At 41.5% G+C, this 19,414-nt stretch overlaps 1 protein-coding gene across 4 annotated transcripts in view; it reads left to right on the forward strand.

Annotated features, from left to right (window-relative positions):
* Positions 1-4,512: 4,512 nt before the first annotated feature.
* XRCC5 (X-ray repair cross complementing 5) overlaps positions 4,513-19,414 on the forward strand; it is an 88,168-nt gene continuing 73,266 nt past the window's right edge. For 3 of the 4 annotated variants that reach the window (XM_006207300.4, XM_072961608.1, XM_072961609.1), the window contains exons 1-5: positions 4,513-4,649; positions 8,062-8,175; positions 10,963-11,146; positions 12,219-12,267; positions 13,214-13,336. In XM_006207300.4, coding sequence (XP_006207362.1) covers positions 4,629-4,649; positions 8,062-8,175; positions 10,963-11,146; positions 12,219-12,267; positions 13,214-13,336 — 491 coding nt within the window. In that variant the 5' untranslated portion in view covers positions 4,513-4,628. Of the gene's footprint in view, positions 4,650-6,562; positions 6,636-8,061; positions 8,176-10,962; positions 11,147-12,218; positions 12,268-13,213; positions 13,337-19,414 lie in introns of all 4 variants that reach the window. The other variant, XM_072961607.1, reaches the window with a different exon arrangement.

The raw sequence follows: 19,414 nt of genomic DNA on the forward strand, positions 1-19,414 counted from the left end.
ATTTATGGGGATTCCATTTAAATGGGCTGTTTCCACAAATCACATACTTACCTAAGCCTATGTTAGAAAGTTGCAAGTATATTTGTCACATGTTTTTTTTTTTTTTCCCCTAGGGTTAGGGAAACCAATGGCCAAGGGCAAAAACAATCTTGATTAGGGTACAGGTAAGGTGGCGCTGGTGGAATGGTGAAGGGTAGGGGTGAGGGGTCTGGAGCAAGGGATACCTAGGGGAAGTTGATGAAGCCCTCATCCTACTTGGGCTTGCCACCTAGTGGAAGAAATGGGCTTATAAATTAAAATCATTTCCAAAGGTCTAGGAACAGAATTAGGAGCAGGAGGGATAGGTATAAATTAAGGTACTATTTTTGCATGTTTTCCTTTGATTAAAAAACATTATAAAGACAGCAGGATCTACCATTAAAAAAATCATTTCCAAAGGGCTCTAATCGAGGTATGTAAATACTCAGACTAGGGGAAGGAAAATTTAACCAAACAGACCTAAAGTCATCTCATCTTTGATGTCAGCAAATACCTAGAGAATTTTGGAGGAGAAACTAGAGCGCTAAGTACCATACTTGAACATTCTGTTAGCTCATGGTTACCTAATCCTCATGGTGAATGTCAAAAAGGAGGACCATGCTTTTCAGTTGCTTTGCAGCCATAATATGCTGAGCTGGGTTAACCATGTCTGATCCAGCATGATGATACCGATGTTTCCAAGCCACCTCGTCCACTGACATTGAGTAGCACCTTCATTTCAGTTCACGTCCAAGGGGAATAAAACCCCTGTTCTCGATGATTTCCAATAAAACAAGGTTCTAAATCTTTAACCAAACTAATTTTAGATGACTTCAAAGTTTCATCATGTCCTTGATGGCCACCCAGGACTTAAGTTTTACAGGTTTGCAAGAGATTAGTGGCCAACATCATAAGTCTTTTCCTCCTGAATTTAATTTCTAACATAAGCCTGCTGAAATACATTCTAGGCCCAAGATGAAGCCACTCCTGCCCAGGTGCCATGTCAGCAAACCAACTTAGACCACTTCTGTGTGCCTATAAATGCTCTGCTTGACCGGAAATGCAGTACAATTGTCCTTGGCATCCGCAGGGGATTGGTTCCAGGTCTCCTGTGGATACCAAAATCCATGGATGCTCAAGTCCTTATATAAAATGGCATAGTGCAGTTGGTCCTCTGTGTCTGTGGGTCTGCATTTTTGAATTCAGCAAACCAGAGACTAAATTTTATGCACAGTTGGTTGAGCCTGGGGATGCCCAACCCATGGATGCAGTGAGCCAACTGTATATTCAGTCAGCCAATCCCCAAACAGTAAGCCAATTCTGGGCTCTGAACTTATTTCCTCGTTCTTCTCATTCCAAACAAGGCTGACTATGTGGCTGCAGCCAATCAGATATTTCCTATTTCTCTCTTCCTTGTTCCTTATTAATTGTCCTATAAAAGCTTCCTCCATTTCTCTCATTTTGCAGTTCTTTAAATGGAAGAATGCTATGTCTGCTTCATAGTGTTAAATAACATTTGCCTGTATCATCAAAGTTGTCTTCTTTCATCATTTTTAACAAGCATTTTATACTTTTTAAAAAATAGTATTTTAAAATTACATAGATACACTGGAATTTGACACAACATTGTGAAATGACGGTAACTCAATAAAAATGTAAAAAAATAAAATAAAATCGCATAGAACATGGTACATCACTATTCACATCTTTCTGGTATATAAATTTTTATTCCATATCTGTACCCTATTAGATTTTAATCTAACTTTTCCAATTGTCCATATAACCATTATCATACCTCTGTCAGGAGACAAAGTGCACATTTTTATTTTGCATAATGCTTATGAACACATCACTTACACAATTCACTCTCAGAGCAATATCAAACTCAAAACACATTCCAGCCACATAAACTGTAGTTTCAAAATAAGCAAAATTCTTTATTTGCCTTTATTAACTACCCTGAAGGGATGCATGGTCTACACTACAGCAAGAGTTTAAAATAGCCCTCCTATTTCAGTTACCTCTTGCTGTGTAACACCTAAAACTTAGTGGATTAAAGTAACAATCGTTTGACTTATTGGGGCAGAGCTTGGTGGAGATGATTGGTTTCTACTCAGTGTCTCTAATGCTGGGACAGCTCCCTTGGAGATGTAGGAGGATGGCCTTGCTTACACTGCTGCCAAACTGGTGCTGGCTGTCATCTAGGTGTACCCATTGGGCTGTTGGTGCTCAGTACTTGTATTAATTTACTAAGGCTGCCATAACAAATACCATAGATTGGGTGGCTTACACAATAGAAATTTACTTTCTTACAGTTCTAGAGGCTGCACGTCTGAGATCAGGGTGCCAACATGGTTGGGTTGAACACGATGAGGTTGTAGCTGGCTGCCTTCTCTGTGTATTCATCTGATCTCTTCTTGATGCAAATGGCCAGTGGGAAGCAGGGGATGTGAATGCAAGCCCACAAACTCTCTTTTTATAATGGCACTAATCCTATCATGGGGGCCCACCCTCGTTATCTCTTTTAATTTTAATTATCTCCCAGAGGTCCCATATCCAAATACCATCACATTGGGTGTTAAGACTTTAACATATATACTTGGGAGGAACACAGTCAGTGCTTAATAGTGCTCTTCCATGTGGCTTCCCATGTGGCTAGGTTGGGCTTTCATAGCATGCAGTCTCATGGTAGTCAGTCTTTACACATGGCATTTGGCTCCTACTAGAGTGAAAAAACCAAATCTACCAGGTACTCTGAAGGCTTTCGCCCAGAACTGGCTCAGTGTCACTTGCACTACATTTTACTGGTGAAACTGGGCCCCAAATTCAGCCCAGATTCAAGGGGAAGGGTCTATATAAGGAAGTGAATGCTGGGAAGCATGGTTATTGGGGGCCATCAAAATAACAGTATCATTCTCCTTTTCTTATTTCATCCATTTCCCTCATATGCCACAGTGGTTCCCATGCACAACTCTTTCTGTCCAAAAAGCCCCTTCTCCCCTACCAGCCAGAGCCCATCACCTCAACCTCCCCCTTTCCACCCAATTCTGTATCACACAAATACAAATGGATTCTGAACTCACAGGAAGAAACAGAACCAACAAAGCCAGCATCCTTTTGCTGTGGAGGAAGAACAGAGTTGCCACCTACCCTGTCACAATAGTAACGCTTGCCCCCTCACCCTCGATTAATGGAGATTTTTGCCAGGAGAAGCAGTGCTTAAAGTCCATATTCGTTCTCAGCACCACGGCTGCCTAGTTGCCTGGAAGTGGATGATTTTAAAGACTTCTATAAGGACAGCAGAGATGCAAACAAGCACAAGTACCAGAATTTTTAAAATTTCTCCCAGAAAACAAATCTGCACTGAAGGGTGCATGGTATGAGAAAGAGAGGGGAAGAAGGAGAGTACAAATAGAAGAAAACAGAGACTACATACGAGATAAAATCATGGACATAATGCATGAAAATCTCCTTCACTATGATGATGCTGTAGTAACTCTATTGATCTGTCACATAAAAAATACTTTAAAAATAATATTTCAGCTTTAAAAGAACTCCTTGAGTTTGAATCAAAAGCTTGATGAAACTTCTTGGCTCTCAGAGCAGTCTGAAAGTGTCTGACTCCCCTGCTTCAGTGCATTTACTTATATAAATGCAGTTCGGCTCTCTCAAGACCCCTCTCTTCTCATTTTTCCAGCTTCAGTTTCTGCTTGTCCCAGGTCCAACTTTCAAGTGGGAGAGAATCTGATTGGACTTAATTTCCTAGGTTGGGCAGAGGTTTGCAGACACTCTGCAAGTTGCCAGACCCTCTGTCCAATCAGCTGTCAGCCTGTGGATCATCTGGTATAGTAAGTAGCCTTTTCTGTGCAAGGTTCAGTTTAGGCTCACTTCGCTCAAAGGCCCAAGGTCTGCAGGATGGACAGCTTCCTTTTGAAAAGGAGTGGCAAGTGTCGGGGCACTGTAACTGACAGCTGCCACTCCTAGAACATCTCTAGATTTGTCTTCTAGAACTAAACCTCACTTCCTCCCTTACAAGCTAGCGCCAAAGTACTGGGAGATCCTTAGCAGATGCTGTTTCATGCCTCCAGGTCTTTTATACATCCCATTTCCTCTTCAAGGAAGTATGCTCTTTCCACTTTTGATTGTCTGGAAAACTACCTTTTCTTCAGGCTTTGGCTCCAAGATCATCACATCTGTTAAGTCTTCCGTTTTCCCTTTTTCGAGAAGAAACAGACTTTTAGAGAAGTTATGTGACTTTCTGGATTCATCCTCATATTCGAGGAAATCTAACTCCAGATCGCTGACACAAAACGCTGTAGGTATTATTCTCAGTAAAAGAAAAGGGAAGTGAATCTTTTGGAGACGTGATTCCTAGCAAAGCAGCTCTAGATACTTAGACGAAGCTGGAAAACCGGAAAGCTTCTCCAACAGCTCGGAACACAAGGGATCTGCGCATGCTCACGGCGTCACGCACAGTTTCCCCTCCCCTTCCAGGCTCGGCGGGAAGAGGCCGTTTCTGCGACCCTCCGGCCCTTAGTCCGGCGGAACTGAGTTTCGGCGCCGCAGGTTCCCACTCGGAAGAGGCGAACGGGCGCTTGCGGACCTGCAATATGGCGCGGTCGGGGAATAAGGTAGAAAGATAAGTTGGCTTGGTCCTTGCCTGTGCCGGGGCTTCCGGAAAAGGTGGTTCGGAAGCAGGAATCATGGGATCACGGCGGTGGCCAGGAGTGGGGAGGGGAGATGGTGGTGGTGGCCTGGGTCCGGAGGGCCGGGATCCAGGGATGCGCTGTGAGAAAGCTGGGGATTTGGAGTCTGAAGACCTGAACTTGACCCTCGCCCACTCTCCACCCCCGCCGCCTCCTCAGCCCTCCCATCTTCTCATTTCCTCTCCAACTGGCCTCCTCCGGCCTTCCAGCCCACTCCGCCTCCCCTCCGTACCCGTATCCCAGCCTACCCGCTTCCTCCGACTCCTCCGTTACTTCTGAGCCTGGGTTTTGAAAATCTGTAAGAATGGAAGTTAGCCACGATAAACACCTATCGCACAGCTTTGTAAAACTTCAGAGAGGGACTGTGAGTAAAATAACTTGAAGTATAAAACGCCCTGTTATTACCTCTATAATAATCAAATGTTTCACACTTATTGAAAACTTAACTCTGGTAAGGCACTGATTTAAACACTTTATTCCTGTCTCATTTATTCTTCACAACAATCTCATGAGTTGAAAACTGTTATCCCCAGTTTACAGGTGAGAAAAGTGAGGCAGTAAGTAAAGTGATTACCTCAAGCTCACCTAGTCTGTAAGTGGTGGAACACGGATTTGAACGTAGGCTGTCTGCTTTCAGAGCCCTGGAGAATGTCTCTGTTACTAGGAATCTATGACCCTAATTGTCCCAGATTAATAACATTATGATGAATTTTAACAATGATTTTTAAAATACAGGCAGAGAGTAATTGTCTTTGAAGGGTCACTAGAGGGAGATGTGTTCCAGGGAGTTGGTTCATTCATTAGGTATTTTACTAGGCATCTCATATACAGATAAACAAGATAGAAGTTTGAGTCACTGATTCCTAGTCCCCTCAGTTCCGCGTCGGGAAACGTTGATTAAAAATGATTAGGAACATATGCCACTCACCTCCTTTGTTCCTCTTCCAGCTGCTGAAAACTTTGATGCTCTAATGGAGCCACTGTTTATGGCAGGTGGACTTGCAGGAAAATTCTGACAGCCTGTATTGCTTCAATACATAAATGCAGTGTTGCTTTATTGCCCAGTTTCTTTTTCCTGGGTTTTCTTACTGCAGCCAAAAAGGAGCTTGAAGTATTATATAGACCATTCTTCTGCTTTCAGACAAGTTCCATGCTGTGAAACCTTTTGATGCTATTTTTGGGTACCAGATTCCTGGCAAAAGGCCTTTAGTCCTCTCATTTAGAGTTTTCTGGTTTAAAGGTGGCTCATATGAACATGTGTTAAATAAATGCAGCAGCATATTTGAAGACACTTCACTTTTTTAAGATTCTTATGCTTAGAGCATTGAAACTATGGGATGTAAATTTTATTGCTATCAAAGAAGTTTTATAGTTGTTTATTATCACCTTTTCTCCAAACATGTTATTTATACTCAGGAAATCTCTTAGTATAAGTGCATTATGCTCCGTTCTTGGTAAACTAGGGAAAAACCTAAATAGTTTTGCCATGTATTGCCTTGCCTGAGATACCACCAAATTGGAAATCATCAATAACATCCCTGATAGGAACTCATCCAGGTTTTTCAGATAATTCTATGGTTAGGCAATCACTCCTTCAGAAAATAGTAGTTCTTTCATTGATCACTTCTAAATATTATTTTTTTTCTCCTTTATATGGAGTCAAACCAGTATCCCTATAACTTCCATCTGTGGAGCCTGTTCTCTCTCTTGCAGAGCAGTATGAGGGTAACAATCATGTTCCCCTAAAGCTGCTCTTCTGGCTCAAATAGCCAGTTTTCCCCACCTGTTCTTCATGTCACATATTCTAATCTGCTCATTTTGTGTTCATTTGTAATTAGTCTTTCTCAGAAGATGCGACAATGAGAACTGCTCATCATTTGTCAGTTGTGGTCTGATCAGTACAAAGCACAGGTGAGACTGTCAGTCAGAATCAAAGAACGTTAACTCTGGAAAAGGCCTTAGATCTCATCTAGTCCAACAACTGCTTCCTGCCTCCATGAATTAACAGTGAGGTTAAGTGACATGTCCAAGGGCTCAGCTACTTGGTAATGACTGGATACCAGGTCTCCAGATTGCTAGTCTTTTTTCACCGTAAGACCTTTCTTTTCCTTCCTTAAAATCGATGCAACCTGAAATATTTTAGAGGATGCAATAAGGTAGGTGTGGGGAGTGTAGTACTGTAGCCATGTCATAGTGGTGACATTTTAAAACGTCAGTTTATAATCCACCCTGAAATTGTGAGTCGCTATTTATTCAGGTCTCCTCTAGCCCATATTCAGTTAAATTTTGAATTCCAAGTACAGAACTTGACATGTATCCATATTTTAGTTTATATTTGCCCTGTTTCCTTAGTCTTCTGCATATGCAGTTGCTAGCTAATGGTTAGGTGTCCTTATTTGGTTCCCTCTGCCTAAAACTCCCCTCATTCACATGACTGTCATGTCATCCAAGGTGAGGAGGGTATATAGTTCAGTGGTAGAGTGTATACTTAGCACGAAGTCCAGGGTTCAACCCCCACTACCTCCATTAAATAAATAAACAAACAAACAAACCTAATTACCACCCCCCAAACCCCTAGAAATGAAAAAATAAAATTTTTTAATTGGATGAAAAAAAAAAAAGATCCACCCAAGGATCATATCCAAGAAGTCTTTCTGCCTTCTTACCCGTCCTCTGTTTTTCCACTGGTCTTGGGTAGATGCCCCTCATGTGTGCTGCCATGGCACCCACTGTATGCCTCTGTCACGGAATATTGTGCTGGTATTATTTATATGTGTGTCCCCAACTAGAGTAGATTTGGTGTCTTAGCTTTGTTTTAGATCCTGAACTTACAAACTGATTCAAATTATTGTTGGGTGTATTATTTTAACACATACATATTGTGACAGTCCCTACCTGCTACCACAAAAATGCTGGAGAAGAAGCTGTACCTCAAATCAGTGGCTTACAGCAGAAGCATCTATTCTTGTGCTTAAACTGCATTTGGGCTGATGTATTTTGAGCTCAGCTGGGCTGGTCTTAGCTCTGGCCTGCAGGTTATTTTCAGATCTGTGTCCCGTGGATTTAATCTTGGGCTCAGGCCAAAGGAGCAGCTACCTGGAGCACGCACCTGTTCTGACAGATACTTTCTAGGTTTTAGGAAATATTAGGGCTATTTAAAGTTTCTCCATGGTGAAATCGGTATGTCTTACATACATCATCTGAGTAGAACCTTCCCCTCCCTTTATCACCCATCTCCTGGCTATCAGTGCAAGTTCTATGGGTGACATCTCTTTTGCTTCTTTTTTTAGTGACCGTTAATAATGTTTTCTCACACACTCTGGGACTTTGTTTCTAGGCAGCTGTGGTGCTGTGTATGGATGTGGGCTTTGCCATGAGTAACTCCTCTCCTGGGGAAGGATCCCCATTTGAACTAGCAAAGAAGGTGATGACCATGTTTCTGCAGCGACAGGTAAGTTTCGGATTGGTCTTGAGCTTGTAACTCGTCGTCAACTGCTTGTTGCCTCCACTTAGTTATCCAGATACCAGCTTCCTTACAGTGTTCGCCCTCAGTATTGTTAGGAATCTGAGGAGTCATTCTTATATCTGCTCACATGCAAAGCTACCACTAGAACCTGGCATTTTTTTCTTCTCTCATTTTGGCTCCTCCACTGGATATTACAGCTTTTCTCAGAAACATGAAGCAATGTAAAGTAATGTTTAAAAGTATAATTTGTGGAGCCAGATGGCCTAGGTTTGACTCCTTGCTCTGCCACGTCCCTTACTAACTTTGTGATCTTGAATCAGTCTTTCAGCTGCTGTGTGTTATTCCAGTTACTGTTTCCTGGTTACAGACTATCCCCACGCTTAGTATCTTAAATGACATTTTAAAAAACTCATGTCTCATGGTTCTAGGAGATGACTGGGTGGCTCAGTTGGGTGATTCTCTCTAAGGCCTCTTGTGCCGGTGCAGTCAGCTGGGGCTGAGTCAGGAAGGTTCATGTGGCCAAACTTACGTCCGAGATGGCTCACTCCCATGACTGGCATGCCTTCTGGTGGCTGTGAGTGCAGCTGGGACTGTCCCCAGAACTCTTACATGGCCTCTTTATGTGGCTCAGGATTCTCACAGTATAGCAGCTGATTTTAAGGAAGTGTGTTTCAAGAGTGGATTTCGAAGAGACATGTTAATATGGCTTTCTGTGACCTAGCTTTAATCCCAGAAAGCCATTTCTGCCACCTTCTATTAATCAAGCAAGTCACTCAGCCAGCTCATATTGGGGGAGGGGTGCAGGGAGTGGCAGGCAGGAATTAGACTCCCCTGTGGTTTTAAGGAATATTCTCCAAATACAGGGAGAGAAGGAATGGATGGCGACCATCTTCGAGACTCTCTACCACACTGCCTCAGTGTCCCATGTGCCAAGTAGGGGAAAATAATAATACCTCTTGCGTAGGGTTATTTTGAGAAAAAAAAGTCTTAATGTACATAAAATGCTTAGAATAGTACTTGACATATTGTAAACACTCTGTGTTTTATTATTATTAATAATTTCTGCCCTTTCTGCCTGCTCTGACTGCCTAGTCCACAAAGTTCTGATTCATTCACTGGGTGCTGCTGCTCCTCCTGGACACGTCTGCTACTTCTTCTGGGGGTTGCCTTTTCTACTAGGCACTGTTACCTCCTACCGGTCATCCTGAAGTTTAACAGATTCTGATAATCTGGAGTCCTTAAAGTCTCGAAGAAGAGGATGCCTCTGACCCGATTCTTGGTTATAGTAATGTGCATTCGGATAGTGCCGCTGTGCCCCAATGTAGTATAGCTTTTCTAAAAAAAGAGAAGCAGTGCTTTCAGGTTTTCTTTTTGATTCTGCTCCTTGCATAGGAGTCTGACTCTGGAAGGCTGGGAGACAGAACCCACACTGCAGTCAAACTTCCTTCCTTGCCCTCACTGAGGTTTTGTTGTTGAGCAAGATCACCTTGCCCTAAGGTGAAATCTTGTCCAGGAGGCAGATGGAATTCTAGCAGGCCTGCCCCACTGGTGTGCTGGCCATGTTTGAACCCCAGTAGCTGGGACCTTTTCCCTATGAACAACTGGCAGTTGTAGCTGGACTTGTTACCAGACTGGGGAATTTAACAGACCATGCAGCAATGAAGAATGACAGTTCTGTCCTCTGCCCTCACAGCGTTCGCCTCACTGATGTAAGAGGCTTCTGTTAGTAAGTAGGTGGGGACAGGACTGCCCTTTGTGTCACATACTATTTTTTGTTTTCATTATGAAATGTTTCATAAAAGGGGAAAATACAGAGAATAATATAATGGAAAGCTATTTTCCCATTGTCTAGTGCCCTACAGTCTGAAAGTTCTATTTGTTTGATTTCTTTTTCTCCTTTTTTCTTAAAATGTAAAATATTACAGATTAACTTGAAACCCCTTGTGTATCCCTCCCCAGCCCTCCTCTTTCCTCAGAATTATCATACCTATTGTCACATACATTTTATACTTTGGATGTAAGTGTTTTTATAAATACTATGTCGTATTGCATGATGCTCTCAAAAGTGTATGTAATGGTATGATGTGGTATGTATCATTCCACAACTTATTTTTTCTCAACCTTATGTTTTTGAGATTTATTCCTTTTTTTTTTACTGAGCTGTAATATTCCATTGTATAAATATTTTGCAATGTGTTTTTGCATTCTCTGGTTGAGTGATAGTTAGTTTCCAGTTTTGCCCAGTTATAAGTGGTGCTGAAGTAAACTTGAACTTTCTTGTCCATTGTCTCCTTGTGTACATGTGCAAGAATTTCTCCATAGTATTTATCCCTGTAAGTGAAATTGCCGAGATAGAGAATATGAACCAACAGATATATTTTTTTAATTTCTGGAAAATGTAAACCCTGGCTAGTCATTCCAGAAAGACAGATGAAAATCTTTTCAAATTATCCATAATTAGTCATCACTGAGAATTAGAGTCTGATTTGGGTGAAGGTCATCAAGAGGGTGGGAAGTCATCACCCTCCCATTCCTCCACCACAGATTGTACTGAAATGAAGGATAGGACCTATGGTCGATGAAGAGGTCTTAAAACCTGGGAATTTTCACTGTCCATCAGTCCTATGGGCCAATTAGCCCAATTCTGTTGTTGACAGGGGCCCCAGGGACCTGCCATAGGGAGGTATGGTTGTCTTGCTCCCTGAAGGTTAAATATCTGTTGGTTTCTAGGTGGTAATATATGATTTTCAGCCTTTTATCATCCTTGTCTAGGTGTTCGCTGAGAGCAAGGATGAGATTGCATTAGTCCTTTTTGGTACAGACGACACAAAGAATGCCCTTGCTGGTGAGGATCAGTATCAGAACATCACAGTGCACAGACACCTGATGCTACCGGATTTTGACTTGCTGGAAGACATTGAAAACAAAATCCAGCCAGGTTCTCAACAAGCTGACTGTATCCTTTTTCAGCCAGAGAAGTCTCTTAAGAAATTTCCTTCAATCTGGGGAATAGTAATCTAATTTGATGAGGTTTTCTGAGTCCCAGCTCTGACTTCATGGACATTTTTGGCTCCCAGGACATGGAGGTCATGTATGTCAGGATCTAATGTGCGATTAATTAGGTTTGGTTGGGTGCCCCTTCTCTGTGCTAGTGACAGAGGCTGGGAGGTTTCGAAGGGGAAGATACTAGGGGGTGTATGTGTGTACTGACCATGTGTGGAGGGTTTGGTAGTGGTGATGCTTAGAAATGTTTGGACATAGAGAAGATATTTTGGGAAGAATATAGCACTAGCTTTTGCCTAACCTCTCTGGATGGAAGATATTTTTATGTCAAAAATCACATTGATGCCTAAACTGTAAGACTTCTAATTTCTTCCATAGGTGTCCTGATTTTAAGGCATTTTTCTCCTTTTTCTAAACAATAGTACCATCCCTGATCACTAGGAGGTGCTGCTGTGCTGGGAGTGATTTACAAATGCTACATTATGGCTCACTTCATACTTAGGAGTAGACTGTAATCACAAAACATGGGCTCTAGATACTGTAAAATGGCGTCATAATTTTTGGTCAAATGGGACATGTTAGACTACCTTTTGGTTTCTTTTATTTTTCCTGGTTACATGTTTCAAGATGTGTACTTTGATATATAGCATATATGAATGTATGTTAGTGAAATAAACTTTGGAAGAAGGGCACTTGGGCAGGTACTTTTAATTTTTTAATTTTTTTAATTGAAGTATAGTCGGTTTACAGTGTTGTGTTAATTTCTGGTGTACAGCCTTGTGATTCATTTATGCACATATATATTCCTTTTCATATTCTTTTTCATTATAGGCTATTACAAGATATTGAATATCGTTTCCTGTGCTCTACAGTAGGTCCTTACTGTTTTCAAGTCCTTTTTAAATCATTACACAGTCAGCTCAGTGTCCACAATTTCTAGCACTGTGGATTTCACTGAAAAAAAGTTGCATGTTCTTGGAATAAAGGGACTTTTTGGTGTTACCTTCTGCCCTTAACTAGCTGAGTCCTGGATGCCCTCATTGTGTGCATGGATTTGATTCAACGAGAAACCGTGTAAGTGTCTCAGCTGAAGAGAGTTGGAAATGAGCCTTTCTGCAAGAATTGTATAGGTTGTTGTATACAGTGCACTGTATGATTCATTGTTAATCAAGTTGCATGTTTGCATGGCTAAAAAGGCATTTGATAAGAGTTCAGCCTTTCTTTTTAAAAAGTTTAGAAAGAGGAAGGGCTATACTTCGTGGAACTTCTCTGGGGAAAATTAATGTTTGGCTTATTTCCTTTTCCTTCCTTTTTGACTTAAGCTAACCACCAGGACTTGTAAAAAATACTAAGTGTTATGGTCCATACGGTATTGAAATTAAATGCATAGTAACTCTGGCCAGCTTCCTAACTTATTACTTATTTAATTACTGTGCCTTTAAAATATGTGTCTTCAAATACGCACGCACGCACACACACACACGCACGCACACACACACCCTGTTAGGAAAAGCATTTGTACTAAAATCTCAGGCTGAAATTTGTATTATCATTTCTCAGTCTCTGTACATCCTGTGCAAAATCCTGCCATTAGCCCTGTGTGTGGAATCAGACCAAGGTGTTTGAAAAGTGAACCCTTTCAAGGCCGTAATTATAATACCTTGGGAGAATTCCTTGTTTACATTCTGCGTATGTGGAGGATGGAAGGGGATCCTTTTTTATCATAGTGACCACATCTTTAACTGAAATTAGAGTTATGAAATTGGGGAAGCAATATTTCCATAATGCTCAGAAATTTTCCCTAAGAAGTTGAAAGTGTGAGTTACCACTTGGTTGATTACGTGCTTAGTAGAAACTTAGCTAAACACCAACAACACATGGACTTCTAGAATGTAATCACATTTGTTAGCAGGGCTGGATTCATTCCTTACCCTTCATCAGCTCAGCAACCAAGTACATTTGAGTTTGTAGGAAATAATTCCGGAGAATGATTTCTTAATGTGATAACTCTCTTTTTTAGAGGAAAGAAGTTTAATAAGAAGCATATTGAAGTGTTCACTGACCTCAGCAGCCCGTTCAGCAAAGATCAGCTGGATGTTATAATTCATAACTTGAAGAAATCCGGCATCTCTCTACAATTCTTGTAAGACCATAAGAATTGCGTTTGTAGACAAATCCTGTTCTCTCAGAATCAGTGAGTGGGACCCTTCGTAGAGCATTTGGCTCCCAGGAACCTTCTGTTTCTGCTCTTGAGTCAGAATCTGTCAGATTATTGACCTCAGCCAACATTCACTGATTACTGTCTGTGTCCCAGGAACTCTTCTGAGTTTTGTTGATAAAGGGATGAGAGTCACAGTGAAACGGAATTCAGCCCAGTAGCAGATTATTTGTGCAGTTCTTGGACTCACAGAACTGAGGAATTAGTGGAATCTTTTAAGGGCGTTCAGTTCATCTCATGCCTGCATAGAAGATTTCACCCAGTTACCAGGTTGATGGTGTCTTTCCTTAAACAGCCTAGAGAGCTGTGTCTTAAAGACAGTAGATATTTTTAGGATAGGGAGGAATATCAACTTGGGTATCATTTTAAACACAAGCTTATTTTTAACTCTTTCTCAGATCTAAAGGATACATAGACATATATAAAACATAATTTGCTTTTGAATATTTACAGATAAAGTATACAAATTTAGGGGGACATTTATTTCAGTTTGTTGGGAAGAGATTCCCTCCTCCCCCAAAAACTTGAATTTCTCCTCCAGGCATTTGCTTTCTTTATCCCTCACAGAAAGTTCTTTTCATGACATTAATCCTTCCTGCTGCATCTGAAACCTGTTTTTTCTTGTCCTATTTTTGGTAAAAGCAGAGTGATAGTATAGAATGTTGAATTATTAGTCTTCTGGGGACACTCATTTTTCAGATCTAGATCTCTACCAAAAAGTCTCAGCTTCGAGTGGTAAGCCTTTGGCTTCTTTAAAATGCCTGCCGTGGGGAATTAAGAACCTCTCTTGCATGTATGTACCTCTTAAGATTGCTGAAGGGCATCTCCTTTCTGCAGAACTGTAGAAAAATAGTTCAGAATAACCCATCGAACTGATACTTGTTAAGATGGTACTTCAGAGAAATTAAGTGTTTTTTAAGTGAGCCTTCCCTTCTTATTGAGTGCAGGGTTTCTCAGCACTTCAAAAGCCCAACTCGGCTTCTATTCCCCGTTCATAATCTTGGATGCCTTTACGTGGTTGAAGCATCCTGCACTTCTGTCAATGTCGTTGGAAAGGGCTACTTTCAGTGTGTGAGCAACAGAGTGCTGAAGAGGGAACTGTAGCCTTTTCTTCCACTTGCTTGTCATTAGACTAGTTGTATTTTTTCTTGGATAATGCCCTTCTTCCTTTGCTCCAAACCTGTAGTATGCAAGGTAGTTTTTGGTTTTATTGTTTGGTGAGTCCCACGTATGACTGATTGTTCTAGTTGGACTAAAAAAATGCCAACAGGTCAAAGAAGCACTGTGTCCTGTGCAGGCTTGTCCCTTGGACCTAGTTTTTAGTTTCTTCTACCGACTACTGAGAAAGTTTATTTCTGGTCTAATGCAGGGTGGAAAGAACTGTCACTGTAACTTCTTTTTTCAGGATAACTTCCTGACCCTTCATTTTCATGTGATTCATCCTTTCTTCCTGGCTGATGCTATGGAAACAGCAGTAGTCTGATGCAAACCCAAAGTGTCTGCCATACTCTGCTCCCCGGAAGCCCTTTTTCATGTAACACAGGACATGCACATCTGTCATGCTAAGAATATGTAGGAAAAATGTAACCAGGAAGCTCTGTTTTTTTTTTTATACGAAAGACAGGTTTTAATTGGCGACAGGTTTTTTTTTTAACATTTTTTATTTATTTATAATCATTTTAAAATGTTGTGTCAAATTCCAGTGTTCAGCACAATTTTTCAGTCATTCATGGACATATACACACTCATTGTCACATTTTTTTCTCTGTGATTTATCATAACATTTTGTGTATATTTCCCTGTGCTATACAGTGTAATGTTGTTTATCTATTCTACAATTTTGAAATCCCAGTCTATCCCTTCCCACCCTCTACCCCCCCACCCCCCGGTAACCACAAGTCTGTATTCTCTGTCCATGAGTCTATTTCTGTCCTGTATTTATGCTTTGTTTTTGTTTGTTTGTTTGTTTTTGTTTTTTAGATTCCACATATGAGCGATCTCATATGGTATTTTTCTTTCTCTTTCTGGCTTTCTTCACTTAGAATGACATTCTCCAGGAGCATCCATGTTGCTGCAAATGGCATTATGTTGTCGGTTTTTATGGCTGAGTAGTATTCCATTGTATAAATATACCACATCTTCTTTATCCAGTCACCTGTTGATGGACATTTAGGTTGTTTCCATGTTTTGGCTATTGTAAATAGTGCTGCTATGAACATTGGGGTGCAGGTGTCATCCTGAAGTAGATTTCCTTCTGGATACAAGCCCAGGAGTGGGATTAATTTCAGCTTTGATTTCCTCATTGATCCATTGTTTTTTCAATAACATATTGTTTAATCTCCATGCTTTTCTTTTTTTCTCCTTTGTTTCTCTGTTGTTGATTTCCAGTTTCATGGCATTGTGGTCAGTAAAGATGCTTGAGATAATTTCTATCTTCTTAAATTTGTTGAGGTTTCTTTTGTGTCCAAGTACATGATCGATCCTGGAAAATGTTCCATGTGCATTTGAAAAGAATGTATATTCAGTTTTTGGGGGGTGTAATGCTCTGAAAATATCCACCAAATCTAGTTTTTCTATTGTAGCATTTAATTTCTCTGTTGCCTTGTTTATTTTCTGTCTGGAAGATCTGTCTAATGATGTTAATGCAGTGTTAAAATCTCCAACTATGATTGTATTCCCATCAATATCCCCCTTTATCTCTGTTAGTAATTCTTGTATGTACTTAGGTGCTCCTATATTGGGTGCATATATATTAACGAGTGTAATATCTTCATCTTGTATCACTCCTTTAATCATTATAAAATGTCCCTCTTTATTTTCTTTATGGCCTTTGTTTTAAAGTCTATTTTGTCTGTTATCAGTACTGCAACACCTGCTTTTTTGGCTTTTCCATTTGCATGGAATATCCTTTTCCATCCTTTCACTCTCAATCTATATGTGTCCTTCTCCCTAAAGTGGGTCTCTTGTATGCAGCATATTGAAGGTTCTTGCTTTATTATCCAGTCTGCCACTCTATGTCTTTTGACTGGAGCATTTAGTCCATTAACATTTACAGTAATTAATGATAGATGTGTGTTTATTGCCATTTTGAACTTATCTTTGCAGTTGAATTGGTATATCCTCTTTGTTCCTTTCTTCTTCCTTTTGTGGTTTGGTAATTTTCCTTTGTATTATCATGGATTTTATTTAATTTTTGTGACTCCCTTGTAAATTTTTGACTTGTGGTTACCCTTTTTTGTAAATCTATTAACCTATACCCATTTTTATTAAACTGATAATAACATGATCTCAAACCCATCCTACTGTTAAAAAAATTTAAAAAAGAAAGAAAAAAAAATTCTATATTTCCCTGCCTCCCTCTCCCACTCTCAGTGATTTGTATGTCTTCTTTTATAATTTCGTGTTTTCTTTATTTGTAATTCCTGAGTTATCACCTTTCCAGTTGTGAGTTTCTCATTTCTGTAGCATCCTGCTGCTCTTCTATTTAGAATAGCCCTTTCAATATTTCTTTTAGCATGGGTTTAGTGTTGCTAAACTCCTGCAGCTTTTTTTGTCTGTGAAACTCTTTATTTCTCCTTCTATCCTAAAGGATAGCCTTGCTGGATAAAGTATCCTAGGCTGCATCTTTTTTTCATTCAGGGCTTTGAATATATCTTGCCACTCCCTTCTGGCCTGTAGTGTTTGTGTAGAGAAATCAGCTGAGAGCCTTATGGGGGTTCCCTTGTAATTCACTCTTTGCTTTTCTCTTGCTGCCTTTAGAATCATTTCTTTATCCTTGACTCTGGCCATCTTGATTATGATATGTCTTGGTGTGGGTCTATCTGGATTCTTCCTGTTTGGGACCCTCTGAGCTTCCTGTACTTGGATATCTGATTCCTTCTTTAAGTTTGGGAAGTTTTCAGTCATGATTTCTTCAAAAACCTTTTCAATCCCCTTTGATCCTTCTTCCCCTTCTGGGACCCCTATTATGCGAAGATTGGGACGCTTTATATTATCCCATAGGTCCCTTATGCTATTATCATTATTTTTTATTTGCTTATCTTGTAGTTTTTCTGAATGGGTGCTTTCTGTTGCCCTGTCTTCTAGATCACTAACTCGTTCCTCTGCATTAACTAGTCGACTTTGCACAGCTATCAGATCATTCCTCATCTCTGTCAATGAGTTTACCCATTCTGCTTGGCTCTTCTTTATAGCTTCAATTTCATTTTTGACATATTTTATATCTCTAAGCACTATCTCTTTTAATTCCTTCAGCAATTTGATCACTCCTTTTTTGAAATCTTGATCTAGTAGGCTATCGATGTCTATTTCATTGATTTTTCTTTCAGGGGATTCCTCTTGTTCTTTTAATTGGGAAAGGTTTCTCTGCTTCTTCATCTTGCTCATACCTCTCTGGCACTGTGGTTTATGGAGTATCAGTTGTCTATTTTGGATCTTAAGGATTTTATCTATCTAATGCCTATTTAGGAATAGAACTTAGGAAAAAAAAAAAGAAAGAAAGAAAAAAAAAGAAAAAATAGAGAGAGAGAAAGATTTTTAAAAGAATAGAGAAAGAGGGTTTGAAAACAGTGTATAATGAATAATAGAAGAGCGGGTTGAAGCAGAGTATTAATCGGGTGGAGACGTCCTTTTAAAACCTTTAAAAAAAAAAAAGAAACAAAAAAGGGGTGGGGAGATGAATATATGTGTTTGAAGCCTGTGTCTAATCAATAACAGGACATCAAACCCCAAGAGAAATAGAAATGAATTAAGAAGTAAAAATTAAGAGAGTAATTGAAAATAGAACAGGTAAAAACAGATTTAAAAAAACAAAAACAAAAACAAAAAACAAAACAAAAAACAAAAAGGGGGTTGTCGGTGTTCTCCTGGAGTCTGTGCTTTTAATGTGAAGTCCTTCTGTCTTCGTCCTGTTTTGGAAGCTCAGCTTGTTTTCATAGGCCCTCCGTTGGCGTCCTCTTCTGTGCTGCTCCCATCACCTACCGGCAAGCAGATCGCGCCTCCTAACACGGGGTCAGATGCAGCTCTCCTCTGCTGCGGGCGGGCGGGTCACTGCCCCTCCGGATGCCGCAGTCAGATGTTGCAGACTGGCCAGGCAGGAGGGCGGGTAGTGCCCCCTCCCAGCACCTCGGTCAGGGGCTGTGTTCCTCTCCGACAGGCGGGGGGCCGCTCTCCCTCTGCCTGCACCGCTGGTAGCTCCACTGCTCTGTGCGGCTGCGCGCTCCGCCCTGGTCGCGCTCCGCCCTGGTCGCGCTCCGTGGGTGGGCTCGGGGAAGACCGAGGGGGCGGCCTCGTCCCTGCTCTGAGCCAAGACCCAGCTCCTTGTTTGTCCTTGTGGAGCAAGTTCTCTGAGGGACCAGGATGGAAGGGTCCTATCTGCCCCGGGCTGTAGGCCCGGCTCAGTCTGGCCCTTGAGGCTGCTAAGCCCTTCGGTGCGGATGCAGGTTTCGCCTCTGCCCCCGCCTGGGTGCTAAGCGCCGGAGAATATGGCGGCTCTGCCTGGGCCCCGCCTCTCTTCCCCTGAAAAGTTTCCCCGGGTTTTCAGAGATGGGGGTATGCCCCCTTCCCCCGAGAGCACATCAACCTTGCTGTTTTATGGAGGGCCCAGGTTGTTCTGTCCTGTACACCCACAGCCACGGCGCCCAGCCCCTTGCAGTCCCCCGGGGCTGCCTCCGTGCAGCCGCCCCCGTCCTCCGCCCGGCTTGTGCAGCCTGGCCCTGCCCGCCAGTGCCGGCCCGCGTCTCAGGCTGGGTGTCGGGGGGACGCTCTGTGCCCGTTTAACTTAGTTCTGTCAGACAAGGGCTGCTCTGTACAGATCCGAGCCTTGGAGGCTCCCCCTCCGTCCCGCTGGCCTCTCAGTTGGAGAGGGGAGACCCAGCGAGCGAGCGCCAGTCCTCCTTTGCCGCTCCCTCCCAGCGGGACCCCTCCCGCACTGCTTTGCCTTTTGTTCTTTCTTTTTTCCTTTTCGCCTACCAGATTTTTGGCATCTTAATCTTTTGAAGAGGG

This window comes from Vicugna pacos, chromosome 5 (genome assembly GCF_048564905.1).
Source record: "Vicugna pacos chromosome 5, VicPac4, whole genome shotgun sequence".
NCBI lineage: Eukaryota > Metazoa > Chordata > Mammalia > Artiodactyla > Camelidae > Vicugna > Vicugna pacos.